The sequence below is a fragment of the Borostomias antarcticus genome, assembly GCF_949987555.1.
Source record: "Borostomias antarcticus genome assembly, contig: scaffold_175, whole genome shotgun sequence".
In the NCBI taxonomy this organism is placed as follows: domain Eukaryota; kingdom Metazoa; phylum Chordata; class Actinopteri; order Stomiiformes; family Stomiidae; genus Borostomias; species Borostomias antarcticus.
This window is the reverse complement of record NW_028175526.1, coordinates 2,501-12,500: the sequence shown is the minus strand read 5'-3', so window position 1 is coordinate 12,500 and position 10,000 is coordinate 2,501. Positions and strand designations below refer to the sequence as shown.

Below are 10,000 nucleotides of genomic sequence, written 5' to 3'. Positions count from 1 at the left end.
AGCTCCGCCCCCTCCACACCGCTCTACCTCCTGAGCTCCACGCCCCCTCCACACCGCTCTACCTCCTGAGCTCCACCCCCTCCACACCGCTCTACCTCCTGAGCTCCACGCCCCCTCCACACCGCTCTACCTCCTGAGCTCCACGCCCTCCACACCGCTCTACCTCCTGAGCTCCACGCCCCCTCCACACCGCTCTACCTCCTGAGCTCCACGCCCCCTCCACACCGCTCTACCTCCTGAGCTCCACCCCCTCCACACCGCTCTACCTCCTGAGCTCCACGCCCCCTCCACACCGCTCTACCTCCTGAGCTCCACCCCCTCCACACCGCTCTACCTCCTGAGCTCCCCTCCCCCTCCACACCGCTCTACCTCCTGAGCTCCACGCCCCCTCCACACCGCTCTACCTCCTGAGCTCCACCCCCTCCACACCGCTCTACCTCCTGAGCTCCACGCCCTCCACACCGCTCTACCTCCTGAGCTCCACGCCCTCCACACCGCTCTACCTCCTGAGCTCCACGCCCCCTCCACACCGCTCTACCTCCTGAGCTCCACGCCCCCTCCACACCGCTCTACCTCCTGAGCTCCACGCCCCCTCCACACCGCTCTACCTCCTGAGCTCCACGCCCCCTCCACACCGCTCTACCTCCTGAGCTCCACGCCCCCTCCACACCGCTCTACCTCCTGAGCTCCACCCCCTCCACACCGCTCTACCTCCTGAGCTCCACCCCCTCCACACCGCTCTACCTCCTGAGCTCCACGCCCCCTCCACACCGCTCTACCTCCTGAGCTCCCCCTCCACACCGCTCTACCTCCTGAGCTCCACCCCCTCCACACCGCTCTACCTCCTGAGCTCCACGCCCTCCACACCGCTCTACCTCCTGAGCTCCCCCTCCACACCGCTCTACCTCCTGAGCTCCCCCTCCACACCGCTCTACCTCCTGAGCTCCACACCGCTCTACCTCCTGAGCTCCACCCCCTCCACACCGCTCTACCTCCTGAGCTCCCCCTCCACACCGCTCTACCTCCTGAGCTCCACGCCCCCTCCACACCGCTCTACCTCCTGAGCTCCACGCCCTCCACACCGCTCTACCTCCTGAGCTCCACGCCCCCTCCACACCGCTCTACCTCCTGAGCTCCACCCCCTCCACACCGCTCTACCTCCTGAGCTCCACGCCCTCCACACCGCTCTACCTCCTGAGCTCCACCCCCCCTCCACACCGCTCTACCTCCTGAGCTCCACGCCCCCTCCACACCGCTCTACCTCCTGAGCTCCACGCCCTCTCCACACCGCTCTACCTCCTGAGCTCCACGCCCTCCACACCGCTCTACCTCCTGAGCTCCACGCCCCCTCCACACCGCTCTACCTCCTGAGCTCCACGCCCCCTCCACACCGCTCTACCTCCTGAGCTCCACCCCCTCCACACCGCTCTACCTCCTGAGCTCCCCTCCCCCTCCACACCGCTCTACCTCCTGAGCTCCCCGCCCCCTCCACACCGCTCTACCTCCTGAGCTACGCCCCCCCCACACCGCTCTACCTCCTGAGCTCCACACCGCTCTGCCTCCTGAGCTCCACGCCCCCTCCACACCGCTCTACCTCCTGAGCTCCACGCCCTCCACACCGCTCTACCTCCTGAGCTCCACGCCCCCTCCACACCGCTCTACCTCCTGAGCTCCACGCCCCCTCCACACCGCTCTACCTCCTGAGCTCCACGCCCTCCACACCGCTCTACCTCCTGAGCTCCACACCCCCTCCACACCGCTCTACCTCCTGAGCTCCACGCCCTCCACACCGCTCTACCTCCTGAGCTCCACGCCCCCTCCACACCGCTCTACCTCCTGAGCTCCACGCCCCCTCCACACCGCTCTACCTCCTGAGCTCCACGCCCTCCACACCGCTCTACCTCCTGAGCTCCACGCCCTCCACACCGCTCTACCTCCTGAGCTCCACCCCCTCCACACCGCTCTACCTCCTGAGCTCCACGCCCCCTCCACACCGCTCCCCTGGGATGCTGTTGTCAGTGTGTTAGCCTGTCAGTCTGTGGGGGGGGCGTCTGCCTGTCAGTCTGTGGGGGGGGGGTCTGCCTGTCTGTCTGTGTGGGGGGTGTCTGCCTGTCAGTCTGTGGGGGGGCGTCTGCCTGTCAGTCTGTGGGGGGGGCGTCTGCCTGTCAGTCTGTGGGGGGGGGTCTGCCTGTCAGTCTGTGGGGGGGGGTCTGCCTGTCTGTCTGTGGGGGGGGCGTCTGCCTGTCTGTCTGTGGGGGGGGTGTCTGCCTGTCTGTCTGTGGGGGGGGTGTCTGCCTGTCTGTCTGTGGGGGGGGTGTCTGCCTGTCTGTCTGTGGGGGGGGCGTCTGCCTGTCTGTCTGTGGGGGGGGTGTCTGCCTGTCTGTCTGTGGGGGGGGCGTCTGCCTGTCTGTCTGCCTGTGTGTCTGTGGGGGGGGTGTCTGCCTGTCTGTCTGTGGGGGGGGCGTCTGCCTGTCTGTCTGAGCTGCCCGTCTGTGCTCTCCAGAGGGGCTGGTCCTGCGTCCGGAGCAGCTGATTGGTCAGCTGGAGTTCCAGAGCGTGAGCTTCTCCTACCCGACCCGCAAGGACGCGCCCATCTTCCAGGACCTGAGTCTGTCCGTGCCGGCGGGCAGCGTCATGGCCGTGGTCGGCCCCAGCGGCTCGGGCAAGTCCACCCTGGTCTCCCTGCTGCTGCGCCTCTACGACCCCGACCGAGGTAGGAGGGGGGGGGGGGGGGGGTTACCGGTGTTCGCTCACACACCAGGGGGGGGGGGGGTTACCGGTGTTGTGTTACTTGGCCATCCATTTAGTTCATTTTGGTTTATCGGCGCCCCATTCATCGAGGCAAGGCAAGTTTATTTGTAGCACATTTCAGCAACAATTAAATTTAAAGTGCTTTACATGAGACATTAAAAGCATCAAGTGCAAGAAGTAGTGTATTGATAGGAGAGGCAGTGTATTGATAAGGGGTAGTGTATTGATAGGAGAGGTAGTGTATTGATAAGGGGTAGTGTATTGATAGGAGAGGTAGTGTATTGATAGGAGGGGTAGTGTATTGATAAGGGGTAGTGTATTGATAAGGGGTAGTGTATTGATAGGAGAGGTAGTGTATTGATAAGGGGTAGTGTATTGATAAGGGGTAGTGTATTGATAGGAGAGGTAGTGTATTGATAAGGGGTAGTGTATTGTGGAGAGATTTCTACAGGGGTGTCATGGCCGCCCGTGTCTGGGTGATGATGTGTTAGGGTTAACAGCGTTCCCTTGTCCCCTGCTCTAGGTGTGATCACCATTGATGGACGGGATGTACGGGATCTCAATCCTTATTGGCTGAGGAGTCACATTGGGACTGTCAGTCAGGTACAGTGTTTCCCACAGGTTTGTGTTGGTAGCTGATTCAGGGTGAACCTGATGAAGCTGGGGGTCAGGGGGTCGTGTTGGTAGCTGATTCAGGGTGAACCTGATGAAGCTGGGGGTCAGGGGGTCAGGGGGTCGTGTTGGTAGCTGATTCAGGGTGAACCTGATGAAGCTGGGGTCAGGGGGTCGTGTTGGTAGCTGATTCAGGGTGAACCTGATGAAGCTGGGGGTCAGGGGGTCGTGTTGGTAGCTGATTCAGGGTGAACCTGATGAAGCTGGGGGTCAGGGGGTTGTGTTGGTAGCTGATTCAGGGTGAACCTGATGAAGCTGGGGTCAGGGGGTCGTGGTGGTAGCTGATTCAGGGTGAACCTGATGAAGCTGGGGTCAGGGGGTCGTGTTGGTAGCTGATTCAGGGTGAACCTGATGAAGCTGGGGTCAGGGGGTCGTGGTGGTAGCTGATTCAGGGTGAACCTGATGAAGCTGGGTTCAGGGGGTCGTCCCCCAGAAAAGTTTATATCTGCTGAGTCATTCTCTTGAATACTCACGCTCATATCTGCTGAGTCATTCTCTTGAATACTCACGCTCATATCTGCTGAGTCATTCTCTTGAATACTCACGCTCATATCTGCTGAGTCATTCTCTTGAATACGCACGCTCATATCTGCTGAGTCATTCTCTTGAATACTCACGCTCATATCTGCTGAGTCATTCTCTTGAATACTCACGCTCATATCTGCTGAGTCATTCTCTTGAATACTCACGCTCATATCTGCTGAGTCATTCTCTTGAATACTCACGCTCATTTGAAGCAGTCTAACCGTAGCTGAAGTTAGTCTTTCTAACTGCCGTAGCCAGAAGAGAAAATGAGCTCATCATATTGAGCCGCCAGGACAACTTTGTTGCATGTTTTTGCACACATGGACAAACAAGCACACACACTTCTCTACCTAACATGTCTCCCAAGCTAGCTAGGTAATGTAGCATAGTTGCAGCTTGCTTTAGTATAATTCAAGCTAGTTAGGTAATGTAGCATAGTTGCAGCTTGCTTCAGTATAATTCAAGCTACTACCAGTCAGAAAACAGTTACAAGGAGAAAAGGAGGTTGCTTTTCCTCGATTGTGCTATTATATCCAGTATCCAAAAACACTGACCATGTCTTGAAAAGCCGTCCAAAGAAAAGTCTTGTCTGAGTCGTCTCTCTCTGCGTCTGGAACGATCTCCTCAGAACGCGTGATCTTGAGGAGGAGGGGGAGGGGGAGGAAGAGGAGGGGGAGGGGGAGGAGGAGGAGGAGGGGGAGGCGAGCGCCGGAGGACATTGTGTCCGCTACGACCACTAGATGTGTTCATTGATTGCAGGTGGCGCAGATCGCAGCGTTGTCAGACAGGGACTCAAAAAATCACTTTGGTTTTACTTGGGCAGCCGTCATTATACCTGGGCTGAGTCTCTGTGTGGGAAACCCTGAGGTACCCTGACCCTGACCCTGACCCTGAGGTCACACCCCTCTCTGAATCTGAGTCTTCCTCTTTAGCTCTCTCCTCTCTGTCAGTCTAGTGTGATCATATACCCCCTCTCTCCCTCTCTCACCCCCCCCTCTCTCTATCTCAACCTCCTCTCTCATCCCCCCTCTCTCTCTCTATCTCATCCTCCTCTCTCTCTCTCTCACCCCCCCCCCTCTCTCTCTATCTCATCCTCCTCTCTCCCTCTCTCATCCCCCCCTCTCTCTCTCTATCTCATCCTCCTCTCTCCCTCTCTCATCCCCCCCTCTCTCTCTCTATCTCATCCTCCTCTCTCCCTCTCTCATCCCCCCCTCTCTCTCTATCTCATCCTCCTCTCTCCCTCTCTCATCCCCCCTTTCTCCCTCTCTCCCCCTCTCTCTATCTCATCCTCCTCTCTCCCTCTCTCATCCTCCCTCTCTCCCTCTCTCATCCTCCCTCTCTCCCTATCTCATCCTCCTCTCCCTCTCCCACCTTCCTTCTCTCCTCCCTGTAGGAGCCAGTACTGTTCTCTTGCTCCATCGCCGAGAACATTGCCTACGGAGCGATGAACTCCAGTGCCGTGACAGCCCAGGAAATACACCAAGCCGCCCGGATAGCCAACGCCTACGAGTTTGTCCAGGGTTTCCCCCAGGGCTTCGGCACCGTGGTGGGAGAGAAGGGTGTGCTGCTGTCAGGTCAGGACCGCCTCACCAGGACCTGCTCACTTTCCTTTTGCAAATAGTTCGGGTGCGCTTGATTTTGTGTCGCTAGTAGAATGAGTCAAATAGAGCAGTCTCAGGGTGCCAGCTGTTAGGTAAATGAGTTAGCTCCGCCCCAGCGACAGCGCAGGCAAGAGGTAATGTTTTCGGTGGGGTGCTAGAGACACAGGGTTTGGACTAGGGTGTGCTAGCTGGGACCCGAGGGGGGCGCCACAGAGCCAAATACAGCCCCCCATTCACCTCCGGTCATGTATACCTCCACCCCAGTGAATCAGGAGCCGCCCAAACCTCCATTCATGTTCTGGACTAGGATTACACACAAACTACCAGACTGCTTTTAATGAACCTCGGTGGAGGGGTGCAGCATGGGCCAATTTAGAACCCATTCAATTTTGGCACAGAGCCATGAAATGCATTCAGGGGCGGAGGTCTGAGCTCTCTGAGCAACATTTCTAGTTGCACCTAAAATACTTTCAATATTTGAGCCCGTCTACAACATACTTTTTCACCTTTTGATGGTTCATATCCAAATACTGAGTGTTTTCAGTCAGGTTCTGAAGCTCTAATGTCAGATTCCTGCTCAACCCTCAGGTGGGCAGAAGCAGAGGATTGCCATCGCCAGAGCTCTGCTCAAGGTAACTGCTTTTCCCCAAACGTTTCTAGAACACTAACTTCAGTTTCCTTTTTCAATTCATCACGGATTTCTGTCTCCCCTTCAGAATCCCAAGATTCTCTTACTTGACGAAGCTACGAGGTAAGATAAGACAACATGATGCTCACCGTTCGATGACAACCTGGGATCATGTGAGCTACAGAGTAACCCCCCCCCTCCCCTCCCCTCCCCCCCCCCCCTCCCCTCCCCCAGCGCGCTGGACGCCCAGAACGAGTTCCTGGTCCAGGAGGCGCTGGAGCGGCTGATGCCGGGCCGGACGGTTCTGATCATCGCGCACCGCCTGTCCACCATCCAGAACGCGGATGCCGTGGCCGTGCTGGACCAGGGCCGCGTGGTGGAGGTGGGCCGGCACGCCGAGCTGCTGGGGAACCGCCAGGGCCTGTTCCACAAGATGATGGAGAAACAGGCCCTTCAGCAGCAGGGACACAAGCAAGCGCTGCCCTGAGCCCTGACCCTGACCCTGACCTGACCTGCCTTGACCCTGCCCTGACCCTGACCCTGACCTGACCTGCCTTGACTCTGCCCTGACCCTGCCCTGACCCTGACCTGACCCTGGCCCTGACCCTGACCCTGCCCTGCCCTGCCCTGCCCTGCCCTGCCCTGCCTTGACCTGACCCTGACCCTGACCCTGACCCTGCCCTGACCCTGACCTGACCTGACCTGACCCTGACCTGACCTGACCTGACCTGACCTGACCTGACCCTGACCCTGACCCTGACCTTACCTGACCTGACCTGACCTGACCTTACCTGACCTGACCCTGCCCTGACCTGACCTGACCTGACCTGACCTGAGTCCTGAGTCCTGAGTCCTGGCCTGAGCAGCCAGGGACACAGGTCTCTACTGACACTTGAACTTCACTATGAACTATTCATGGGTTTTTAACCAAACAACAACAGTTCTGAGGTGCATATAAAAGGACACGACTGCAAAATCTATTTGTTTATAAATGTTTGTTATAAATGATCCAAAACTTGAAGCCTACCGAAGCTTGGCCCTATGATATGATGATAATCCTCGTCATGCCTCTCGTTGGTCTGTCTTCTGAAAAGGCCTGGTGATACGTTCACAGTAAGACTTCGGTTCACTGGCTCATAGTCAATCATGCAGAGCATCGGTATCATATTACCACTGGTGTGACAACAATCACAATCATTCTTTTAATTCATTCTTTTATAGAAGTTAGTTTCTTCTATCCTAGTTGATGTTCAACATGACGGTCCTGGACAGACACAGTTCTGCTCCATGATTGGATGAGAGGCCTCTTCATCTCCTTGACCACCAGACCATAATCATTGACAGTCGTTTTTTATTCGATGTGCTGAATGTGATTTGCTGAAGACGACCACCACAAAAACCAGCTTCCGTCAGACCTACAGTAACCAGTGACAACCAGTGTATATCAGCAGAGAATCAAATGTGTGAAACTTGTTCATAGATTTGTTCAGTCTGTTACTTACCTGGGAAAGCAACGTCTTTCAACTCATCTCACGTGTGAGATTTCTACATGAACCCTTTTGGTTGATCTCATCTCATTTCCTGAAGGCAGGAAGGACCGATGCCTGAGTTGTTCTGTAACAGTACAGCTGTGCTCGTCTATATTGAAATGGACAAGAAAGATCATGTACTTCATCATTAATCATCTTTACCTAGAGTTGAACTTGAACATGAGTTCTCCATCTCCAAAGTAATATATCACTAAAGATCAGTATATCTCTGTTGTGTTGAGAAGATTGTGTATGAATGTATCTGGAGACCTACATTATATATAACATGAACTCTATATAGATGGCTTTTGGATAGTTTTCAGTATGTGTGTGTGTATGTGTGTGTTATAAATAATTCAAATATGAGATATTTTAATGATTTTGTGTTAAATTATTAGGACTTTGTATGAAATAAAACAATTTCAGAACACATACATTGTGTAACTATGTTTTTTTCATCCATTTTTGTATTGTGATAATACATTATCTTGGATAAGTTCTCTACACACACCAACATAAAGTCCACTAAACAATGCGTCAGACCCGCCAGCAGAGGGAGCCCTTGTGCCTCAGAGCGGTGGTCCCGGGACGGTCTGACCACAAAGAGCTCATCGGCTTTAAGATTCAACACACCCTGCTGGCTACCTGCCTCGGGACCAGCTAGCTGAGGCACTGGCTTCATAAGCCTCTGCGTTGTCTGAAACCCCATACCCCACCCCCCAACACACACACACACACACACACACACACACACACTTCAGCTCCATTCATCCGGACATCCCCCTCAACACTTCCGACTGCGATACTCACCAGGATACACAATAACATAAGATAACAGAGGAACAACCGGGATCCACAAAAGTGCTTTATTTTGTTAAAAATAATAATACACAACAGACAACTGTTCAACCATCACTAATACGCTTCAGCATCCTGACATCACACTCACAATTTCACACTCTTCTGAATGAGTTAATGAGGTCCAGTCTGATTCTTCACCATCTACACGCACTGTCCTTCATGAATGTGCTTCAAGATCAGAGGTTCCAGTCTGAAGCACAGCAATACACCGACAACAACAGAACAGAAAAGCGAATGCATTAAGAAGTAATAAGCATCTTATGCAATGCTCTTATGAGTTCACAAAATGTGTATCTTACTCCCGGTGGTCTATCCAGGTCTGTCCATTGCGCCAGGCTTCTGTTGTAAATCCTAGTAGCCTATATTTGCTCTCTGATAAGCGAAGGACTTCCAGCGGTGATCCTATGTGTAGCCGTGTTCGCCCGGGTTCCCGGGGTCTCCATGTACGGCCTGGCACCGCGGATGGGTTCCATATAAGGAGCGCGCTCTCACCGGGGCACGGGAACCCGCGAGCCCGACCGGAGTTCCCTCCACGCGCCTTCAAGAACCCTATAAGGATGACGGCATTCTGAATGGTGGTTGAGAAGGTATATAAGGGTGAAGGGTGGAGGGGGGATGTACCTCTGTAGCTGGACCCAGAAGCAGTTGCGTTCTACCGTCTGAGCTTCCTCTGAAACAGACTCACCCAAGGTAAGAACCTCACTGGACTAGAACCAGACAGCTCTGGACAGGAGCCATCAGTAACTGGGTTGTTCTCGGAGGATGTAATCTTTAGCTACTTGGTCGTTCAGTGTGTTAAAGGGTGTTCACCGGAAGGAATACTACATGACAGAAGGATAATGTGTATATATGACAGAATCAATTAAAGGATATGGTTTCTGGAAAGGAATATTAGTAACATTTGATATTGATAAATGAACCACCTATATGAGCTTGAATGGACTTGATCATTTATTTGATTGGCATTTGATTGGTAGATGGATTATGATACGATAAGATGAGATAAGATAAGATATACTTTAATAATTTGGGGTTTTATAGCTGAATACAGCTATATACATGGAATAAAATGGATAAAAAGATAACTGTAATAAGAAGTAGGCCTACAAAGATAAAGTGCAAGGATGAAATAACAGCCTAAGTATGGACATTTACGCGTTATGGAAACTTCATTATATAACAGTCTTGGCAATTTGGGATTGTGGTTGCTATGGAAGGCAGATAGCCTACCGCTGAGATTGGTTATGTAGCCTAATCTTAATATATTCGTTTATTTATATCAGCAACCTGACTTAGATAGCAACACAGTATGTGCGTCACGTGTACGGAGAATGGAACTTGAGTATCGGATTGTTTGAGTATCGGATTGTTTGAGTATCGGATTGTTTGAGTATCGGATTGTTTGAGTATCGGATTGTCTTGTAAATTAAACA

The 10,000-nt window shown here is 53.6% G+C and overlaps 1 protein-coding gene across 1 annotated transcript in view; it reads left to right on the top strand.

Moving 5' to 3' along the window:
- Positions 1-8,100, top strand: part of abcb10 (ATP-binding cassette, sub-family B (MDR/TAP), member 10) — a gene marked incomplete at its 5' end in the record, with an annotated part of 17,364 nt that extends 9,264 nt beyond the window's left edge. Inside the window, 6 exons of the mRNA XM_084463336.1 lie at positions 2,504-2,713; positions 3,275-3,354; positions 5,342-5,522; positions 6,138-6,181; positions 6,266-6,300; positions 6,412-8,100. Of these exons, the coding sequence (XP_084319462.1) occupies positions 2,504-2,713; positions 3,275-3,354; positions 5,342-5,522; positions 6,138-6,181; positions 6,266-6,300; positions 6,412-6,664 (803 nt within the window). The 3' untranslated portion in view covers positions 6,665-8,100. The remainder of the gene's footprint in view (positions 1-2,503; positions 2,714-3,274; positions 3,355-5,341; positions 5,523-6,137; positions 6,182-6,265; positions 6,301-6,411) is intronic.
- Between the last annotated feature and the right edge of the window lie 1,900 nt (positions 8,101-10,000).